Source organism: Neopelma chrysocephalum, unplaced genomic scaffold (assembly GCF_003984885.1).
Source record: "Neopelma chrysocephalum unplaced genomic scaffold, ASM398488v2 Primary Assembly neopelma1_106b, whole genome shotgun sequence".
Lineage (NCBI taxonomy): Eukaryota > Metazoa > Chordata > Aves > Passeriformes > Pipridae > Neopelma > Neopelma chrysocephalum.
The window spans coordinates 2811944-2834521 of record NW_020897771.1 but is presented as its reverse complement, the minus strand read 5'-3'; the positions used below and the strand labels follow the sequence as shown (position 1 = coordinate 2834521).

The 22578-nt window shown below is 39.6% G+C and overlaps 1 protein-coding gene across 1 annotated transcript in view; it reads left to right on the top strand.

The window, feature by feature from the left end:
* Positions 1-22578, top strand: part of PRMT3 (protein arginine methyltransferase 3) — a 66017-nt gene that overhangs the window by 5767 nt on the left and 37672 nt on the right. Inside the window, exons 5-9 of the mRNA XM_027696340.1 lie at positions 4183-4336; positions 7548-7689; positions 10713-10778; positions 15938-16059; positions 19407-19506. Of these exons, the coding sequence (XP_027552141.1) occupies positions 4183-4336; positions 7548-7689; positions 10713-10778; positions 15938-16059; positions 19407-19506 (584 nt within the window). The remainder of the gene's footprint in view (positions 1-4182; positions 4337-7547; positions 7690-10712; positions 10779-15937; positions 16060-19406; positions 19507-22578) is intronic.

Sequence of the window (22578 nt, the reverse complement as noted above, 5' to 3'; positions counted from 1 at the left end):
CACCATTCTTTATTAGAAAGGGCTCAGAAAGTGTGTTGCCATATCTGACTTGGCCATGCTGATCCTCATGAAGTGAGATGATCATTTTAAGGAACTTGGGGGGACAACCTAAGCGTTCCAAAATCTGCCAAAGACCTTTTCTGCTCACAGTATCGAAAGCCTTGGTGAGGTCGACAAAGGTTACATAGAGACCTTTGTTCTGTTCCCTACACTTCTCTTGCAGTTGTCTGAGAACAAATATCATGTCTGTGGTGCTCCTGTTGGCTCTGAAGCCACACTGACTTTCAGGTAGAATTTCTTCTGCTATAGCGGGTATTAGTCTGTTCAGGAGTATTCTTGCCAAGATTTTGCCAGCAATGGAGAGCAGAGTAATACCACGGTAATTTGAGCAGTCAGATTTAGTACCTTTCTTCTTATACAAGGTGATGATGACTGCATCACGAAGGTCTGAAGGTAGTTCGCCTAGTTCCCAACAGCGCACCACAAGCTCATGAAATTTAGCATGGAGTGCAAGGCCCCCATGTTTCCAGACTTCGGGTGGAATTCCATCAACCCCAGCTGCCTTGCCAATTTTCACCTGCTGTATGGCCTTGAGGGTTTCTCCTAAAGTGGGGGCAGTATCCAATTCGAATTTCACCGGTTGTTGTGTGATGGACTGAATTGCTGAGTCTTGTACTACACGGTTGGTGCTGAAAAGAGTCTGAAAGTGTTCAGACCATCGATTCAGAATGGAGGTTTTATCCGTCAGAAGCGTTTGACCATCTGCACTGAGTAGTGGGCTTTGGACTTGGTACGTAGGCCCATATGCTGTTTTCAGGGCCTCATAGAAACCTTTGTGATCCCCTGTATCTGCACATAGTTGAGTTTTTGCAGCTAGATCGGTCCACCACTTGTTCTGGATGTCACGGAGTTTCTGCTGAAGCTTGCTGCATGCAAGACGAAAGGCTATTTTTCTTGCGTGACAGGATGGCAGTGCAAGGTGTGCTTGGTGGGCAGTTCTCTTCTTCCTCAACAAGTCCTGGATTTCTTGATTGTTTTCATCAAACCAGTCCTTGTTCTTCTTGAGGGAGAACCCTAAGGATTCTTGAGAGCATTGCAGGATGCAGCTTTTAATATGATGCCAAATTGTTTCAGGAGAGGAATCTGCAGGATTTGTGGGATGGTTTTCGAGCCTGGTTTGAAGATTTGTCTGGAATCTTTCTCTTACTGTGGCTGATTGGAGATCGTTAACTTGAAGTCTTCTCCTTGGGATACTGCCCCTTTTGGGTTTGAATTTGAGAATGAAGTTGAGTTTACAGCGCACAAGCCGATGGTCTGTTTGGCATTCTGCGCTGGGCATCACGCGGGTGTGGAGGACATCGCGGACATCTCTCCGACGCACCAAGACATAATCAATGAGGTGCCAATGCTTAGACCTGGGGTGCATCCAGGTTGTCTTCAGACTATTTTTCTGCTGAAAGATAGTATTAGTTATGGTAAACTGTTGCTCTGCACAGAATTCTAGCAGAAGTCGACCATTATCATTGCAGTTTCCAATACCATGCTTGCCTAATACTCCTTTCCAGGCTTCAAAATTCTTACCTACTCTGGCGTTGAAATCACCAAGGATAATGATCTTATCATCTGCGGGCACCTTTTGGGTAAGGCAGCGCAGGTCAGTGTAGAATTTATCTTTTTCAGCAGGGTCAGCTTGGAGAGTTGGGGCATATATACTAAAGATGACAACGTGATGCTTGTTGTTTAGTGGAAGGCGTAGGGAGATAATGCGGTCGGAGTGACCTGTCGGCAGATTTTCGAGTTTAGGGACAATAGAGTTTTTGATCATGAAACCGACACCTGAGAGGTGTTTTTCGGTTCTGGGCTTACCTGACCAAAAGAGTGTGTAACCGGCACCATGTTCTCTGAGGCTGCCTTCCTCGTGAAGGCGAACTTCACTGAGAGCAGCAATGTCGATGTTGAGACGAGCCAGTTCATGGGCAATTAGGGCAGAACGTCGCTCAGGACGTCCGCTATTCACAGAATCGAGCATGGTTCTGATGTTCCAACATGCTAGAGTTAGTTTAGGTACACCTTTGAAGGCAGGTGTGTGCCTTTGTCTTTTGCTCTTTGTGCGACCGCATTGGAAGAAGATGCCCGTCGGTCTGCGGTTAACCAACCGGGTGAAGGTGGAGATGAGCTTTGTTTAGGCCACCTTTTCTAGGCCCCTCTCCGAGTGGAGCAAGCAGTGCTGTCCTTGAAAAGGCTGCTTGGTCGTTCAGGGTGCTGCCCCAAGAGACTGTCATCTCCGTCAGTCTCAAATGACCAATATCCTGAACCGCCTGCATGCAGGGTTGAGTCTGCGGCTCCCAGTGCACCTTTCACCTACCGTTTCGACCCTCGCCCGTCGCTGCAGGACTTTTTGCATGTGGGTAAAGCCTTCAAGCCTGCGCAATGGATTTTTTAGGTGAGATGCAGTATGCGCGGAACTGAACCCACCCTTTAATCCTGAGGTTCATCTGCCAGGGCCAAGCGAGCTTGGACGGTGGCAGCGAGGTCCTCAGGACGTAGGTTTGATTAGAGTGACCTTCTCTTAGATGGATGGCCTTACAGGGCTAAGCGAGCTCCATCTGCCCGGGTTTGAGATTAGAGTTGTCCTTCTCCTAGGATGACTGCCAGAAGGCTAACGAGCTCATCCTGCCCAAGAATGTAATGTATCTGACCCTACGGTTTTGACCTGTCTGGCATGGGTGACCCTACCGATGGCATGTACCATGGCCAGCATAGCTCGCAACCACATAGGGGCACACATGGTCTGTGCCTGTCAGAGCGATCTGGGCAAGTCCCTCACTTCCCACCCCACTATCACCTAACTATACACAATCTCAAGGAGACACCCAGGAACAACCCCCGCCCTGTCCACCCCTTCAGGACGCAACAGAGCAAAGCAGACACATCTAGAACATGCCGCAGCTGTGCAGAAGCCACAGGTGAGCCAAAACCAAACAGACAAACAAAGCAACCAACCAACCCCCCCACTCATCCAAGGCTGGGGTGCCTATCAAGGCCCCAGCCTGGCCGGGACCCCCATCACTGTAAAGGAACCCCACTATCCAGCCTGACCATATTCTTCCTTCACTGTGTTACCACATATCATCAGGTGCACTGCTCTCACTCTTATACTTGCACATCTTTCAGCTAAACCATAAGGTGCTTAGGGCTTGTGGATTCTCTACACTCTGGAATGCAGTTTTCCCCCTTTCTAAGTGAACCCTATTGCATGGCAGCAGAGATAGTGCCTGCTAGAGGACATGGGTTGGTTGCTTCAGAGAGTTCACGTTTCCCTGGATCAGCTCCTGCCTAATGTGTGCTCTTTGCCCGAGTTGTAGACTTTTGAGGTGCTTTGTGTGCCACTTGCAGTTGCTTAAGCGTTATGGGGGTGAGCTGAACTTCTGAAATATTAAATGCTTTCTTTCAGTCCCATGGCTCAAACAGTCTTCCATGATTAAAAAGGATAGATACGTGGTTTTTTTAGTGAAGTCTTTTGCTCAGTCAACTGGCAGTAACTTCCTACTATATCCTAAACCACAGTAGCATAATTTTTTTTCTCCACTGACCTCTGTTGAAATCAGCTGAATTTAGCAAGAGGTGAATGGGACCTAGTGCTGAGTCTGCATTGTAGTCAAAAAGCAATGTTTCATCTAGATTCACTCTGTTTATGCTCTTCTGAATTTTATGTGTTTGTAAGCTTTCTAAAAGCCCAAGGAATTGGTTTGAAAATTGAGAGTTACTCTCTAATTACTAAGACATTTTAAATTTATATAATTTCTTACCTTTTACCATTACCATTAACAGCACTTTTGGCCTCAGAATAACATAATTGGAAAAAAGGAGGATAGAGCTGTAATTAATTTAATTATACTCTAAACCAAATGTCTCCTCTATGGTTAATCAAACACTGGTATTTAAAGAAGCCTGAATTTTGGATTTATTTGCTTTATTAACTTAGAGGATGCTTCTAGCATATTCGCTTTTTCGAGTAGTATTGTATTGTGCAGTTAGTCCTGTTAAATTCAGTCATGTCTTTTGTAAAACAACCCACTTTTACAAATCATCCAAAGGCAGAAATAGCATTTTATGTTTATGATCTACTGTGAAGCAACACATGACTGGTAGGTGGGTTTTTGTCCCTCTTCATTTCATCAGATATAGAAGATCTTTGTGAACCTGCAAATGTTGTGCCCTGTAATGGTTTAAATGATACCACGGTGCTCCTTGAACAGTTAAAACACGCAGAACACAGAGCAAGAGCCGCAGAAGCAGCCTTGGCTAGAGCACAGGAGGATCTTCAGAAAATGAAGTAAGTGTTTGAACTGAAGTTTTGGGGTGTTCTTATTTGTTGTGTTTTAGGTGAGAAGACAGTAGAAATTCGAAGATGTTGTAGAATGTAACCTCTTGACTTGTGTTGGGACTGCAGGTTTGACTTGTGCATTGTAGAGGATCAGTAAATGTCTTTTAGATGGTTCGTAAAAAATGCACAAAACCTGCACAGATTGAAAAACCAAAGTATGCTTGGGAAAGCTAAGCAAGCACATGGCTCAGAAACATATATTTTGCTTCAGACCACTCTTAGTTTTTGAGACACTTTTCTGTTAATCCTTTAGATAAGAATGTAAACGCTGAGGATGTACACAGTGGAGCAGAGAGAGAGAGACTGACAAATAAAATATGGGACTCCAAACGTTGTCAGAGTTGGCTCCAAACAATGATTGTTAGTGGTAGAGTCCACTTACAGTTTGGAGAAACTCTCAGTGAAATTAATAAATCAACTTTTTTCAGCTGCTTTTCAGTCTTAGATGTGGGTTCTGTTAGTGAAAATATTCGGTTCATCACAGTCAGGAATCAGGACATCCCTGTAGCTGTACACTCCACTTCTAAATCTTGAGGTCTGCAAAATATGGATTGATGATGCTCATGGATGAAATGGGACATGTAGGATTAAATCCTGTACAAACATGTCATTTCAAGATTACACTGATTGGACACGGAAGAACTGAAGTTGTTTTTAGGAGACTTGGAAAAATAATTCGTGTTCTTTTGTGAGGAAGTTAGTCGGCAAAAGCCTTGTTTTGTAAAATACATTTGAGGGTTTGTACATTTTGATATTACACACTTGGTCTTATTGGTAACTAAGTAGACCAAAATAAATTCATGTGTTTAGATCTTCTCAGCTGTGAACAATTCTTTATTTCAAAAATGAGGAGGTTCGTCTTCAGTCAGGTTTGCCTTTTGCAAACTGAAATCATAGCACACAGTGCTTCTCTGGTGTCTCTGGTTACATTATGCATTAATTGATCATAAACAGTAAGAATGAAACAAATTTGGCACCGTGCTTTGAAAACTTGGCCTTTTTTTTCTGTGTGTCTTCTTGTCTTCCTCTTCTTCCATTCATTTTCATTTAAAACAAAAAACCCACTTCAGGTCATCAGCTGAATTTCTTTTGAGCTCTAAACTTCAGTCAGGGTTATATTTTGTTGAGGTTAGTGTATCAAGTTATCTGCTCCCGTAAGAGGGAGCCTTTTAATTTTCCTTTGCAATGCAGCCTGTTCCTTTGTCTGGCAGCAAAAGTAGCCAGATGTAGATCTGCTGAAGCAGCTCAGTTTTAAATTATGGACAGATGAACCAGTTGCCTTGTAGTAGTTAATATGCTGTAGTTCATAGTGATACTGGTTTATGCTGGAGGTTCCTCCACGGAAAGAGACCATCTGCAGATGTTTCATTTCAGGTAAACCTGTGCAAAATAAAGATGGTAACAGTTCTGTAAATCAGCTCTCCTCTGGCACTAGATGTAACTTAGAGATATAGGAACATGGCTTGTATATGGTGAATTTTTTAATCTGTCACCTGTTTAGAGGTTCTGGCTTTTGTCTTTACTTACCTTTTTTCTTGATTAAAAAGACTGGAGGGCAGCTCTGTCTCTAGACTTTCTTTGGTGCATTTGTGTTGCATTTGTCTGCTTGAGGAACTATTGGCTGAATTCATTTTGAAGAATTTTAAATTTAAAATAATTTAAATCTCACACAGTGCTAATTATACTTAATTGTATGACAAAGAATCTGATTTTTTGAAGTTTAAATTTTTATCATTTAGATAGTCATCTAAAAGTAAGGCAAATGCAAACTGCCATGGTGAAGAGCAATATTAAAAATAAGATCCAGACCTGTATAGGAAGTTGCTGATACTGTCAAAATTTTAGTACAAATTCCCTTACCATATTCTCTCCCCCATCCAAACTAGTTGAGCAGAGAGGTTTTGATATGCCAGGGGTGAAATAGTTTTTTTGGTTTTCATGTTCTATAAAGGTGGTACTGGTAATGAGGTGTTACCTACAGCTTCTGTATGTCAAGTTTCATTTAAGAAAGTATGATCACTGTTAAAGGTAAGTGTTGGTGGTTTTGGAGTGGTCTAGGGTGTAAGTTTTGTTGCTGTTGGGCTGTAGACCTTGGAGGAATATTGTCTGACTGAAGCATGTGAGGTTTTTCACTTACTTGTGGGTGTAGTATGAGCTGTTTGCTTGTCAACTTCTAATTGTGTTTTCATCATAAAACCCTTGATTTGTGTATTGTATCATGAAAACTGCTTTGAGGAATAAGGGAACATAGAATCATGGAATGGTTTGGGTTAGAAGGGAGCTTAAAGGTCATCTACATCCAACCCCCCTGCCATGATTGCTCAGGGCCCTGTCCAGCCTGGCCTTGAAGACTTCCAGGGTGTGGAAGTGCAATAGCTTCTCTGGGCAACCTGTGGCAGGGCCTCACCACCCTCATGGTCAAAAATTTCTTCCTAATATCCGATTTAAATCTACTGTCTTTCAGCACAAAGCCATTCCCCCTTGTCCTGTCACTCCATGTCCTTGTCCAAAGTCCCTCTCCAGATTTCTTGTAGCCCCTTCAGGTCCTGGAAGGTTATAGTAGGGTCACCCTGGAGCCTTCTTTTCTCCAGGCTGCACAATCCCAATTCTCTCAGCCTTTCCTCATGTGTTTTAGGAATGCAAGACCATGGAGGAGGAAAAATAAGCAGCATGAAATTAAAGTAACAAATTGAATGTTAAGCTCTCTTTTGTTTTCACCCAAATGCTCAGTTTTAAAATACTTCCTTCTACCTCCCACTAGTCACACAGTGTTGTGTGGGCTGTAGTTCTTGTGCTCTTTGAATTGAGTCCATATCTGCACTGCACATCCTGAAACACCTCAAGCACTGTGGTGCTGGCTTTGGTGCCACCGAGCAAAATATAGATGATCCTTCCTTAAAAATAGAAACTAAATCCCGGGATTTCACTGTGAATAATTGCTCGCTGTAAGCAGAAAGCAGGGATTGCAGTGGTGCAGCAGCCCGGAGGAGCCTGCAGAGGGAGAATGTGCACACCTAAAGCCGGGCCCATTGTTGGCAAACCCCTGAGCAGCCTGGATTCCTTCCCTCTTCCAAGCCCTTTCTGCCCCCCCCCCCCCCCCCCCCCCCACTTTTATGGTCCCATAAACACGTCTCAAGGGTATATTTCAAATTGATTACAGACAATTTGCCCAGGATTTTGTGATGAACACAGATGTCAGGAGCAGCTCATCATCCAGCGCCATTGCAGACCTTCAGGAGGATGAGGATGGTGTTTACTTCAGCTCCTATGGGCATTATGGGATACACGAAGAGATGCTAAAGGTTAGAAAGTCACCTCACCTGCATCTTAGTAGGACTAAAGAGCAGAAAGAAGGAAATGGGCTGTGTGCCCATAAATATACTGCAGAGCAGCTGCATTTTTAACCCTTTCTATCCAGGATAGTTTTTTCTCCAAGAATTGGGCTGAGAGATCTTTTTCCAGTTTTACTTCCTTTGTATAAATTCTGTTTATGGGAGGCATTAGGAACATGAAATCATGTACAGATATGCTTGATATTACAGTAACAGAGCCTGACCTTACCAAAAGCAGCTTTTTCCTGCATGCTTAAAAGATAGAGGATAAAACATAGTACAGACAGTGAATATTTTTCTTTAGTTTTAAATTTGCCTAACAATTGAAATTTGTTAGGCAAGACCATTTCTCAAATATTGTGGTTTCCTATTGCACTAGGTAAACAGAAATTGGTACTTGTGCTTGGTTCAACGTATTATAACATGAAATTGAACAGCTGAAAAAAAAAGTGTGCTCCTTTTGTATGATAAAGATAAAATTAATGCCTAAAACTTTTCATAGGCAAGCCTATTTTAACTTTAAAATAAAAAATACGAAGCCCAATAGCTTCTAATTGACATGTAAATGAGAATCTCTTAATGCGTCCTTTCAGAGAAGATATTGTTATGAAAATTATAAACAGTTTTATAATTTTAAGCCAGAATTAAATAAAATTGCTGTCTAATGTAAAGGTAGAATACAGATTTGCGAAGTCACTTTGTCCTTGCAGCGAGCACAGAAAGTTTTCAGCTTTCTAAATCATTTAGTGGGCCCACTGTAGAAATGCATGTGAATCTATGGTAAGAATAGTATAAGCACGAGGTTAATATTAAGGGGAGAGGATTTTACAGAAGCACAGACACAGCTGCAGAAGTAGAAGGATGTTTTCCAAAATGTATAGTCTATAGAAATATAACTGAAGTCTTGAAAGATAGATAGAAATGATGGGTTTTTGGTTTTGCAGTGGTGTAAATCTGACATTTGAGATGTTATAGGCTATAGGACAAGTAAAGTTTATAATAAATCTACATCTCTGCACAAGGAGATTGGTACAAAATTGTATTTTATTGATTTCAGGGTATGTTTCTCAGAAAGCTTTTAGGAAGACTTTTGAGTTTCTGAAGCATACAACACCAATTATTTTTCATTGTGTGTACATTGAAATTTTTCCTATATGGTAGGCAGTCACTTGGATTTTTTCTTTTCTTTTCATGTTTACCTTATTTACATAAATGTAGTGACTTGCTACATGACAGTTTTTAGGAAAGGAGTTTTGCTGTCTGAATTGTAAATCTGTTTCTGACATTGTTCAGTCAAACCTTTTTTTTCTTTATGCCTGGTAGTGGTAGGATGAAGTTTCAATTTGGGTTGTTTGTTTTTTTTTCTGCATACACTTCAGAAATGGGAGGAAGAATGTTGTTACTTCACACTGGCCAAGTGGCAAGTGTTTCCCTTGCTCTGCCATTTTTGCTCAAGAATTCCTTGACTGTCATCTTAATAAATGTTCTTACCATTTTACTTATAAACAAAACAAAAAAGCATCACGTGGATGTGGAGTGAGAGAGCGGCATTGATGGACAGAGACACCTGAAGTGACTGACTGGAGGCAGCAGCTCGAATTGTATTGATTCAGTTGGGGCAGTGCTGAGGCAGTGTGAGTGGGCAGGATGTGAGGCTGAAAGATTTCCAGCTGACTGCTTTCTCAATTGATGCTGAACATTGCAGTTTTGATTATTTATTTTTAAACTTTTTTGGTCATTTCAACAAAATCCTGTGATATGCTGCAGTAAAGGTGAAGCTCTAAAAATAGGTGCTGTGAATATAACATCATAGTAAACCAATATGGTTTTCAAGGATCACAGGTTTTTTTATTCATTAATTATGTATAATTTTAAAGTGGAATTTTCTAAAATCAACCCTATTTCTTTGGGTTGTGTGTGATAATACCTCTACATTTAAAACTGGATTTTAGAATTTTCAAGCCTCAAAATAATTCTGTCTCCAAATTTTTTATTGACAAAGCCTTTGTTCTCAGTCACTGGTTTTGATCTTAATTTTCTATCAAAATAGACTTTGTTCCTTCTCACTGTAGAAAATTTCTTTTGTTTCTCTGCTGTTCCTAAAAATTCTTATCTTGCCATAGTATAAAAATATTAGATTTAATATAAGCATTTGGATTTTATCCTTCAGCATTATTTGCACTGGATAAAAAATTGCTGAAATTTTTTTCCTACTTTGCTGTAACACTTGAACTGCAACAGCAATTCCAAGTACTTGGCTGTCAGTTTGTGTACCTGCTGATGCATGGTAAGAGAATCAATGTTTTAATAGATTACCTTGCTGGTAAACTGAGCCATATTGCTACCTTTGATATACTAAGATACTATAAATGTTTCATTCTATGCTTGAAAACATTCCAGCTTCTCCATCCCTGTTGTATTACAGTCAAATTTATTTACTATATTGAGTTTTATAGAATGGGCTGTACAGCTTCATTTACTAGCTTGTCATCAGGTTTGCAAATTTGCAGTTTGTTCAGAAATAGAACAGGTTAATTTGATGCATAACTTTTTTTTTTTTTAAGAAATCTCTTGTGTCACAGGAGAGTCAGAGAATAAAATTAAACAAAATGTTTTATGAGCTTGTGATTCGAATGTTTCAAATTGTAGAGGAAGTTGTTATGTAAAGTTGGTGCAGTATTGCCACTCTGCTGTTCCGGGGAAGTGGTGAAGAGGTATTAAGAACTTTGAAACACTCAAAATGAAATGCAGCAGGTCAGGAAACCATGAGCTAATTTCTTATTTTTCGTCCAGCTGAGGCAACTGGCTTCATTTGCAAAGACAGTAAATTTTGAAGTGATATTACATGGCCAGTGTCATGATTGCAGAGCCCTTGTAAGTACAGTATACACAAAACATCTTTAGGTCAAGTTGAAAAGAAGTTTTTCAGTATTTTTGAATGACAGGCTGTACCTAAGTGAAAAAAATGAACACTTTTTGCTTTTAAATAACAGGATAAAGTACGTACAGAAAGCTATCGTGACTTCATCTATCAAAACCCACATATCTTCAAGGACAAGGTAGGTAAAACAGCTCAGAAAATACAGTCATTTCTGTGGTTAATTTTTTCTCAAATGGTAGAAAACCTTCAGGTTGGCTACTTTGTAGCTCTGAGAATGGAGAATGGCACTGTGACAGGATTTGATTTAATGTACTGTGGCTTTATTAGGTGGTGGAGAGCTATTCAGCTGCTGGAGGGTGCACAGTGCTGATAAGAGCAGTGGTGATGGCCATTGTCACTGTGCTGTGTGCCACGTTGAGATGCTCATTAATTATGTCGGCGGGGTGAAGCTGAGCCTTTCTTGTCTGGTGTATTAGGTGGAATCTCTCTGAGGGCCTCTTTACCAGAATTAAGTGAATTTCTACGTATGCCTGATAGAATAAAAACGTCCTGGAAGCCCTGTGTTATTAGAGCTGGGAAAGGATTCATGTGTAACTGATTTTTGAATTAGTGTTGTTCAGTGTCTCCAGAGTAGGTTGTTATTAAAGGGCTCAGAACGAGGAACTGGTGTTTCACTTGCAGTGAGGAGGATTGTACTGATATGACCTTACAGTGGTTGTGACCCCTGTACAGTTATGATCCTCTTCTTGTCCCCTGTCTTTCTGCTGGCTGATTACTTTGCTGTGTTTTGAGTTCATAGAGCCATGGAATGATTTAGGTTGGAAGGGACCTTAAAGATCATTGAGTTCCAACCCCCCTGCCATGGGCAGGGACACCTTTCACTAGACCAGCTTGCTCAGAGCTCCATCCAGCCTGGCCTTTGGACACTTCCCAGCTTCTCTGGGAAACCTGTTCCAGGGTGTCACCACGCTCACAGTGAGGAATTTTTTCCTAATATCTAGTCTAAACCTACTGTCTTCCTGTTTAAATCTATTCCCCCTTGTCCTGTCACTACATGCTCTTGTAACTAGTCTCTCTCCATCTTTCTTGTAGGCTCCCTTCAGGTACTGGAAGGCTGCAATTAGGACATCCCTAAACCTTCACTTTTCCAGGCTGAACAATCCCAATTCTCTCAGCCTTTCTTTGTAGGAGAGGTGAGAGAGATTTGTCCTGGCAGGAGGTATTTCAAGGTTGATAGTGGCTATTTTTTGTATCTTACTTCAGTTTTCAGTTGGAAACTACAGCAGAAAAAAATTAGGAAATAGTTTTCTTCCTTTTTTAGTCTCAGTTCATGTCACAAGCCTGCTTCTGTTGAACATTTCTAAACTCTTTAGTTACAATGAGAGAATAAGGGAAAGTGTTGTAAAATTATACTGCCAGCTACTTAAATGATGCAGGTGACTGCATAGGTGGGCAGCTCATATAGCAAAGCAGAAAAATCAATAAAGGACAGAAAACTTTCCTGGGAGAAATTTAGTTTCACAGATGCCCCTGAAATTGCTAACTGCAGGTTTTCACAGGGCAAGACTGATATGAAGTTACATGAAATGTGTGTCCTCATGGAACAGTAATTTTTCTGAATTGGTTGTATTTCTCCTCTACTGTACGAACACACTGGAAACATTCAAAACAAACCATGGATTAACTGTTAGAGTCAATGTTGCTTCAACCCCCACGGTAGATACATTTGCTCAAGAAACAGCCGAGAGAATGTGTGTGCTTACTCTGTAGCTGTGAAAGCATTCAACTTCTCTGAAGAAAGCCTTCTCAGTTATCACAACATCTACAAACTGATTTCTGAACGTGGTTTTTACAACATTTTTTTGATCAAGATTACCTCAAATTCATAGTGGATCCAAACCCATCATTGTGTGTTGAGATTGAATTGAAAGACAGATTCTCAACTGCTTTGAGTTCCCAATAACCCCCATCCATGTGACCAGTGCCCTGTTTGACTTCTGTGTCTGACCAAACATTGATGTAGCTTTCACGTGCTACACAGTTATGGAGAACATAGGGGATTTTTTTTCAGAGTTCTAGACTTCTGCTGAAGAAAATATTAAGATATTTTGCTTAAATTAATGTATCATATAATGCTCTCAGAACCGTATTTATAAGTGAAACTTCCAACTTGAAGAAAAAGGCTGTTTTCCCTTAAAGTTTCTTTACTTTTTTTTTTAAAAATGGGTAAAATTCTGGTACTGTATTTCCTAGAACTCCCATATTGTATTCCTCCCTGCAAAATACAGGGTGGTGCTTTTTATTGTTTCTAAAAGGTCACTTGTGAGGTAGTTTGGGAGGAGCTTGTTCAAAGAGCTGAATTTGTCGTACTCACTTTTGATGCAAATCTGCTGTATCCTAAAGAGGTGTGGTTGCATGGTGACAGATTGGAATAGAATATCTAGGTCTGTTTATTAGGCATACTTTATTCAGAACTCAGCTTTCAAAATAAATTATTAAAACTTGTATGAATCCTGCTTGCTGCCTTTATTTTCAACCTGTCAAATGTATTTGAGATGAGAATAGGACAATTTAGATTACCTAGCAGGAGTAGTTAAGGTACTCAGTAAAAGGAAATGTGGTCCATTTTACAATGAGAGTATTTTTGGGTAGAAAAAATAGCTTGGTAAAGCACTGTTGCCATGCTTAGTTTTTGTGTAGAATAGAAGTCTGAGGCAAGATCAATGCCATATTCAGGGAATAAAATGAGATTTTTAAAACATTATTCCTACTAAGAGTTCATTGATGGAATTGATTTAATTGGCCAAATCACCTGACCTCCTGTTTTTCTGAATTAGAAGTAATTTTTTCTGTTATTTAAAGTAGAATATCACTTTTGATTACACTGCAGAGAAGGATGTGTTGCTGCAGTGTATTATTGTATAGTCAAATCGCCAGTCCAGCTGCTCCAGATCTTTGGTGAGAGGCCATATGTGATCACCACAAGAATGTGTGAGCCTTAGACCCTTATCCTTAGGCTAATTGGTGATCATTCTGCTTGTCTTTCTGTTCCTCAGATGTATTCCAGCTTGTATACTTTCTCTCTGGTGCCTTTTTCTCCACCCCCATCCCCTGCCTAAGGCTAGATGAGTTCCATCTGCGTTTTTAAGTGACCAGGGCAGATGTCCAAAGTGGTGTCTGTTTTGATTTTTTTCCAATTTGTGGTGATTGCTCTCTTTCATGCAACTGTACATCAAGATCATTCTTTCACAGGGGTTTAATTTTGGCTGTGACTTCCAGCTTTCATGGCTCAGTGATTTTGTTAACTACCCTGGGTAGAGTGTTAAAATAGGTGATGTTGGGGGGTGTGAGATTTCAGCAGCTGCAAGAATATTGATTTTTATTTTCTATTCCTGTCTCCAGCAGATTCAGCCTAGGGAGTTCTGTAGCCATAACATATTCATATGTAACTTGAGGGCTGTAGAGACTCCTTTTGAAATGTAGCTGCAGAGAGTTGCAAGTGGAACGAATAAATCTATCCACAACTTCCCTGGCCAAACTCTACAGAAGGAGCTGTAAAAAATTCATCACACTAATGTTTTTTAGTGTGATTCCAGGTAGTAGGTCACTCTACCAAGACAGGTGGCAGTCAATTCTTCAGTCATTGCTTCCCAGAACAACACAGCAAAAGCTCACTTATGCTGTACTGCTATGGATAAACAGCTGGTTTTATTCAGGGTCATTGTTCTGTAGCCATGTATAGGATTGTAGACAAGAGAAGGCAGGCAGACCTAAGGTGCAGAGCATTTCAGTGTTTACTTGGATACTATTTGCAGGTGAAATGTAAAAGTGCACATGCAAAGCTTTTGTTGTGCCGAAGCAAGAAGGCTCAGTAGCTCATGAGCTGAAAAACGTTTCAGTAGGGTGCATTATTACCTTGAAATATTTTGTAAAATGGGGTTATAATTCTCAAAGGGGGGAATTGATTCTTGAGGAAATTGATGCCTTCTCTGGAAAAAAATTTAATGTCATGAAGGCTGTGAAGACAAGTTTCACAGCACTGGATGCTCTGAAGAGGAGAGATGGTGAAAGAAGTTTTCCTTTCTAATAAATTGTTGCTATGACTAATAATTCTAACTCAGTGTTCTGGTTGACTTAGAAGTGTTGAGGAAGTTGTACTTACTCTCATGTTAGGGTCTCATATATGGGAAAGGAAGTCTCTCTTTACAGTTCTGGTTCTGTTCATGCTTAAATGCTATACATGGTAGGAGTGGCTATACCTAGTGTTTAGGAAACTTGTTTTGATTTTCAGACTTCAGAAAGTTTTGGGGCTTAGTGCTAAGAGTTTTTTAACACCATTAATAAAGCTTAACTATATTAAGTAGAATTCTAACAATAAGACCTCTGATGATCTGATCAATGCAATAAAATGCACCTTCATCACCTCCAGAGGTGCCTTTCAGCTTCTGTGATTCTGTGAAAACATCAAACCTGAAACTCAGCTTAAAAATCTACCATAACACATTCATCAGTTTTCAAGTGTTGAAAAGTTTGCAGCAGGTAGAAGAAATACACTGTTCTGATAGCAAGGCCTGAACAAGGCTACTTGGTAAAATCGCTCTTTATGAGGTTTAACATTGCAGGCAGCTCATCTCTACATAGTAATAAATTTGGTGCTCTTTTGTTAGTTGCTTTGCGTTTTTTCAGTCTTTTCAGTCTTCCTACACTAGCTAATATGTGATATACCAAACCCCAGGCATTTTCATGAATCTTGTTGCTGTGCTGAGTGTACTTTTTCAGGTGTAGTGATGAAGTTTACTCTTCTTTCATGAAATCTTACTGGATTTTTTTGGTCTTATTTTGATTATAAACAGTGCTAGACAGAAAATATATCCAGGTGTTAAAGCTGTGCCAGTGACCATTTTGAAATTAGTCATCTTGAGCCATAGCTGTTTTGGGGCACTGTGGCCATTTCTGGCAGAGAATTCCTAAATAAAGCTTCTGAATAGACTCTCAATGAAAACCGCAGTTAGAATATGTTTTTTTAGTACCAGTGCTAAGTTCAATTATTAGTGATTCCTTTTTCTCCTCTTCATGTAACATTTTAGTTGCCCAAATAATTGCTTGTGCTTGTTAATCTGCAGCTCATCTGCTTCAATTCTCAATCTGGAAAAGGTGGTAGAGGGTGTGGATTTAGAACTGCAGTTTGACTTAAGTATCTCTGCATGTGACAGTAAAACTTGATGCTACCATTTGTTCCTTCTGTTGGAATGTGTTTTCTCACTGACATGGAAATAAGTGTGGAAAAATCATAGCAAGGAAAATAAGATGATTTTACTTCTATTTTATGACTTTCAGGTGGTTTTGGATGTTGGCTGTGGAACTGGAATACTCTCCATGTTTGCTGCCAAAGCAGGCGCGAAGAAAGTGATTGGAGTTGACCAATCTGAAATCATCTATCAGGCCATGGACATCATTAGGTAGGAAAAGTTCCAAGAAAAGTAGGGTCAGTGTTACTGTAAAAAGTTATTAAAATGGTGTTGCTAGTTAATGAACACCTATCGCAGTCTGTGTTTTATTGAAGCCCTTCTTTGCCTGAAGAAATAGCACAGATTTTGGTGTTTTGTAAAGTTGTTTACCCCCTTGGTAGGGGTGATTAAAACAGACCTTCCTCCTAATGGTCTTATAGGGCCAGTGCTGCCTGGCTGCACAGGCTCCAACTGAATACTGCCTGTCCATTTGCCATTCTTACATTTTAAATGTTGCTACTGATGAAACTGTAGGTTTTTAGACAATACTGGAGACCAGGAAGGTGTGAGAAACTTTACCTGGCTGCACTACTTCGAGTTAAAGAAAGTTCCAATTTAGATAAACTCAGTGAAAGTTGTTCAAATGTGTGTCTATATATAGTTGTTTAATTTTCTGTTTCTATATAGGAATTTTAAATAATGTCTAGAATTTCTACAATTTGTCTGTGTTATAAAAAATAACAACCCTACACTATCAGCTGCTCATCCCTAATTCAGCATTATCCACAGGCTTGGTGAAGGTGCATTCTGTCCCATTATGTCACTACATTAATTAGTGTTAATTAGTATCAGAACTAACACTGAACCCTGAGGGACACTTCTGGTACCTGGCTATCTGTTAGGATTTGTACTCTTCCTCTCACCTCTTGAACTTCATAGTATAGACAGCTTTCCACCCATCTCATGGTTCATTTGTCCACTTCACATGTCACTAATTTACCTGGGGAGGATATTAAGGAAGACTGTGAGCATATGTGGAAATGAAACAGTGACATCTGAAGGCTTAGAAAGGGTTTCCTAGCATGAGGTAGGAGAAATGTAGGTGTAGAAGTGTGCTGTTGATAGCTGAGGCATGTAGGTTTTTTCATTTAGGTTGATTTTGTAAGAGCAACTGTGAAAAAGAAAGTCCAGGTAGATGCTGAAGAATTTGGGAGTGACAGGGTTTTTTTTAATACACGCTTGAGTTGTACAGAAGTGACATTGTCTAGGCTGAATTTGTTAGGTATCACTTCACAAATTGGTGGTGCAACACTGCACACTTGGATGCTATAAAGTGATTCTATTAATCAAATATCTGTTTGAGGAAAGTACCATGTTAAGCGTGTAAGTGCCTCTTTGACTAAAATGCTTTTCTGGCATGAAAAGAGAATTCCTTAGAGAATTCTTCCCAGGAGTCCCTGACATCTTTAAAATGGTTACAAATGTGAAATAGGGCTTTATTTCTAATGTACTAGATTACAAATTTAGGGTTGTTCATATCTTTCAGCAGGTGCACCAAGTCCTTTGAATGTTGTTTATACTTGGGGGAGAATAGAAGTACCAGTCAACATGTATTACCTGTGGTGAGGAGAAGGGCAGACCTTTAAGAAAAACAGTGAATCAAAACTCTTAAACTCTTAATTAAGAGTGATGCATTGCCACTTGAAGTACCCAGCAAGTCATCAGTGAGGCTGCACATTTATAGGTACCTTCTGCTATAAAGAGTTCTGTTCACGTTAAAGTCTCCAGTTTGCATCAAAACAATTTATGTTTGTCTGGTTAAACCTACTTTTCCTAAGGGAATAAAGCTGACAAACTTGCACTGGAGTAACAAATATTTATTGGAATACTAAACAACTTTGTGTAGCTTAAAAATGACTATTGCAGTGTGCTTCCACCTGTGATTCAAGTATGTGCTCGAGAGCTTTTGTCCCTCCCAGAATTCAGGTTGATTTGTAGCATGGTAATTACTGGAAACAGTGCAACCCATGTGTGTAAGTAAACTGGAATAAGTAGCCTGACCAGCCTTAAACTGCCTTTTAACTAAATGATTGCCTTTTCTTGCTATGAATAATGTCTGTAAAATTTCTAGTGCAGTGGATGACTTGATTTTTGTCATCCATCACTGCTATGATAGAATAGAAAGTTGAAGTATAATGCCTAAATAGCATCTCAGCAGTTTTTCCTACAATGTGTAAACTACATTGGTTGGTTTGGGGTTTTTTTAAACATTATAGTTGAAAATAAGTATGTAATGAATTAATCTTTTTCCTCTCTTTTGTTTTAAATTGTGTCCTTTGTTGTGGTCATTTAGGAAGTTATCCTTAGATCTCTTTTTATCCTTCTTAAGTTATTGTTGCGGGTGGTAGCTCTTTAACATTTTATTTTTCACTTTGAACTTCTGATTTTACTTCTGTTTATAGCATTAAATATGGTATTAGTGATGCACTCCTACTCTTCTAACAGAAGACTGTCTTGGGTAGAGTATTTAATTGATCTTTGCAACAGCCCACGTGTTCAAGTAGCCCTTTGACCCTTTCCTTTCCCTCCCTTCATTCTGATCGTTCTCCCATTGTCTTTGAGATTGAATTTTTAATGTGATTACTGGTCTGCATTGAAAGCCAGACAGAATGTAAGAGTAAGCTATCAGGATAGGGAGGGAAGGGGCAGAGATAAGAACTGCAGTGGGAAGATAAATTTCTGTGGTGAGAAGACTTTTCTGCCCTCTGTAAGAGCAGAAATAAGCTTAATAATAAAGGTGTGTGCAAGAAAGGCTATAATATGGTTTGCCAAGAAGAAAAATAGTAGATTTCAAGCATTTACATACTCAGTAATTCCAGTGTTGTGTAGTTATTGTTTCAAAACCCATAGTCCCATCCCGGAACCTTCTTCCCTGTGCAGGATGGTTGTACCATTACATGCATGTGAGGTAACACCTGATTCCTGCAGGTACTGAACATTGCAGATGCTTTTGCCCAAAATCACAGTGGGGAGGATGCCTTTATTGTAGAATAGCTGTAATACTGATCTAGAGGGAATATTTGTTCTTGGTGACTTTGCAGCTAGTTTGGTTAAATAAAAAACCAAGTCGTGCAAAACAGCTTTGTGAGGAAGCTAATTTCCATTGCTGTCCTAGTGTGGTGAGTAGGCTCTGATTGCTGTAGATTTTGTAGAGGTCAAAGGAAGAGAAAGGGGAAAAGCAACTGTTAAATAGAGAGGACCATCATTTTTAAATTGTCCCCTTCTCTATTTTCCTGGTTTCTGAAGCTTACACATTTGCATGCATGGCACGTTGGAGGTATATACAGATCTACAGTCTGCCATCTTTGCCTGGCACTTAATCTGCTGCCATTTTTAGCTGCTTGGAAATATTCCCTCTGAAATAAAACTGAGAAATATTATGTTCTACTGCTTTCTAGATTAGTTAAAAGAAGAAGCTCGAGGTGGGAGAGGGGAATGCAAAGTATAGATGTCAGTATATCTCTCTTGACAGCATAAATCAGAAATAGAAACTAATTTGTTTATGTTTTGACTTGCAGATTAAATAAACTTGAAAGTATTATTACATTGGTCAAAGGAAGAATCGAAGAAGTAGATCTGCCTTTGGAAAAAGTGGATGTAATTATATCTGAATGGATGGTAAGGTGCATGAATATTCTTTTCAAGGTGTAGTTATTTTCAGGAAAAAATGTTTTATTTAATTTGAAAAGTTATTCTTTAAGTGATGTTATTTTTTTTAACCAAAACATCTATCATGCTTCCAGCCGTGTCTTTGACAATGTGAGAGATGGAATGGCAGTCCCGATTGTGTGGTATTTGGATACAATTCCTGATCTCTCTTGTTCAACCTCTTTAAAGTCCAGGTTCTCTGAGTACAGTTGAGCTGCTTTGGGTGCAGCAGTAAGTTTCTGTTATGTAGTTGGTTTGCAAATCTCTAAAGCACTCTCTTCCTCAATCACTGCTCAGGTGAAAGTAATGGAGAAATATTGTATTAGTCATCTAGCTGGGTCATTCTGATGAGTAAAATACCTTTAGTCTGCAAATTCAGCTGAGGACTGTCCTGACTGTGAGGGAAAGGCAATAAGGAGGTGAGGTGCTTACTCTGGAAATCTGCAAATACAGGCAGAGCTTGAAAACAGTGTTACTATTCACTGACATTTTTTTTAGTGTAACAATAAAGTTACTGGTTTTAAAAGTACAAAATAAATATGGTGGACAAGAGGAAAGGCAGTGTCTAAATGAGCCCTCTCCTGGAATCCATTGGATTTCAGCTGTTGGCCTGTTCCCTTTCTTACATGGGCTGGCTGGTAGTTGTTACACACCTTGTACTTGCTACCTGCCATTAATCCTAACAATGAAATCTGTGTTACAAGACCCAGTGCCAGGCTAACTTCATAGTGACTGAATGCCTGTTCCCTATCAAAAACATGGTAGGAAGCATCTCTTGTAACTGGGTTTTTGTGAACTTCTGCTATTCAGTCTCCTCGTATTGTGGACCTTCAGAAAGCGCTTCAAAATACAGATTTTCTTCATGCTAGTTCCAGCTGTTGGGACTTAAAGATTCTTTTCTGGTTCAAATTTAAGATCAATAACAAAAACTTACGTTCAAAGTTACTTGTTTCTTTGGCGAGTTTTGTTTTTTTACAAACTGTGGCCATTCTACTATATACAAGGGCCTTTGGGAGAGAGGTCAAGTATTCACTATGGATCCATATGTACATATCCATATGTATGTTTCCAGGAAAAGGTGAAAATAAATTGTTTTGCTTTTTCTGTGTTTTTTTTTTTTTCTTTTAAAGCTACATATTTCAGTGAACTGGAAATCTGCGGTTTTTCCTCCACTGCTATAATGTATGTTTGAAACATGAGCTTAGTTTAGTGTTGAGGTCACGAGTTTCAAGGAAGGTTTAAGCCACTGGCTTAAACTAGTGGTTTAAAAATAGCACATTATGGTTGGTGATTTCTGACAGTATAGTGCCTTCACTGGAAATGTAATTACAGTTCTTTCAGAGAAACCTTTGATCAGTTGCCTAATGTGTGCACCAAGATTAATGTTCCCAAAATCACATCTCTCATTCTAGAGCCCAAGATTCGGTTTTAAAAGGAACTGGAGCAGTTGAGCTGAAGTCATGTTGTAAATCAATGCCTCTAAGGTGAAGTAAAGGATTTCAAAAACCATCTCTTGTAGGGAATGAAGTATTGAATATTCCATGTTTTCCATTTGTGTGCTGATTTATCTTTTAATGTCATAATTACACAGCCATGTGCATTTCACTTAATTAGGCATTCTAAATATTTAGGAATGTTAGGATTTTTATAGGTTGCTGCAATACAGAGATAAAGAGGACAATGCTGTGGAAGTAAGATTGATAGCTGGACAGTGTACCCACTGTTCCAACACCGTTCAGAAAGGAACATTATGTTGCTGAGATGCAGATGAAGATTTCTCTTTGTCTGGCTTTCTTGTGTGAATTTGCTTTTTCATTTCCTTCCCCCTTGTGAAATCCTTTGTTAATATGTGAATATAAGTGCTTGAAAATGTGGGAAATGTTGAAGCATGAGAGGAAAAAGGAGTTCAGTATATGTCAGCTTTTGGCTCTTTATGTAGAGAGAATCTGTAAGGACTGGCAGGAAAATTCTCATGGGAACAGTTATTTTTCTTTGTAACAGAAATATGAAAAGTTGCTGTTCTGATTAGGAAACAAACTGCTTTTAGATTAGTAAACATCAAACCCTTTTGTGGAGCCATAGCTTTGTTTTGCTTGGTGCAGAACAGTTCACTATAAGCTCTTTTTTAGAACTGTATCTGGAGCATCAGAAAATGTGAAATCAGAAAATCAAAAAAGCGTGAGGCGACAGAGAAGAAAAATACTACATTCTCCTAGGATGGTTTTTAGATTAGGCTTTCTAATAAAGATGTCACATAGAACACTGTCTTGTAAAAGATGCAGCATTGCATTATTAACATCTCCAGTGTAATGGTTTCTGATGATTATTCTCTTAATTGCAGAAGTGACCTATGACTCACAAATGCTTGCTATTCTTCTCTTTAATTTTTAAATTTGTTCCCTTAAACTATGGAAAAATGGGAGAAGCATCTTAAGTATTATACAATGGACAGGGAGGTGTGAGTGCATGTGTGTATGTGTAGATATTTATATTTCAAATGTATACTTGCCATCTTCCAAGAAATATCTTCCCATTTTAAATTCACCTGGATATGGTTTCGTCAGTTTAGAGGCTGAGTGATGAGCAACTGTCTCTTTAGTGGTTTTATTTAGGGCTGTGAAAGAAATTAGAAGTGATCCTGGTTTTAATGTACTAAATGCAGTTTTGTGACATCCGAAGTACGTGTGTTTGACAATGCTAAAATCAGACCATGAGCAGGACATCTCTGATTGTGTTCAACTAAAACCAGTGTGTAAAGCACAGAAAAGCACAGTGGGGGGTGTGATGAGCTGTGAGCTGTTCTCTTGGTGTCCAAAAAGGCAGATTGCTGAACATTGAGGGTTTGTCGGACTCCTAAGGACCTCTGGGCCATCCATTTGGGCTTTTCCATTCCAAAGACAGCTGTATATTGTTTTCAGCAAAACCTTGGTGCAGTGTGCAACCTGACACAAGGGATTCCTGTGTGCTGTGGATCAGGAGCACAGGGGGAGAGCAGGTGGGCTGGAGGACCACTTCACTCAATAAGCCACGTTGCCTTAAAGA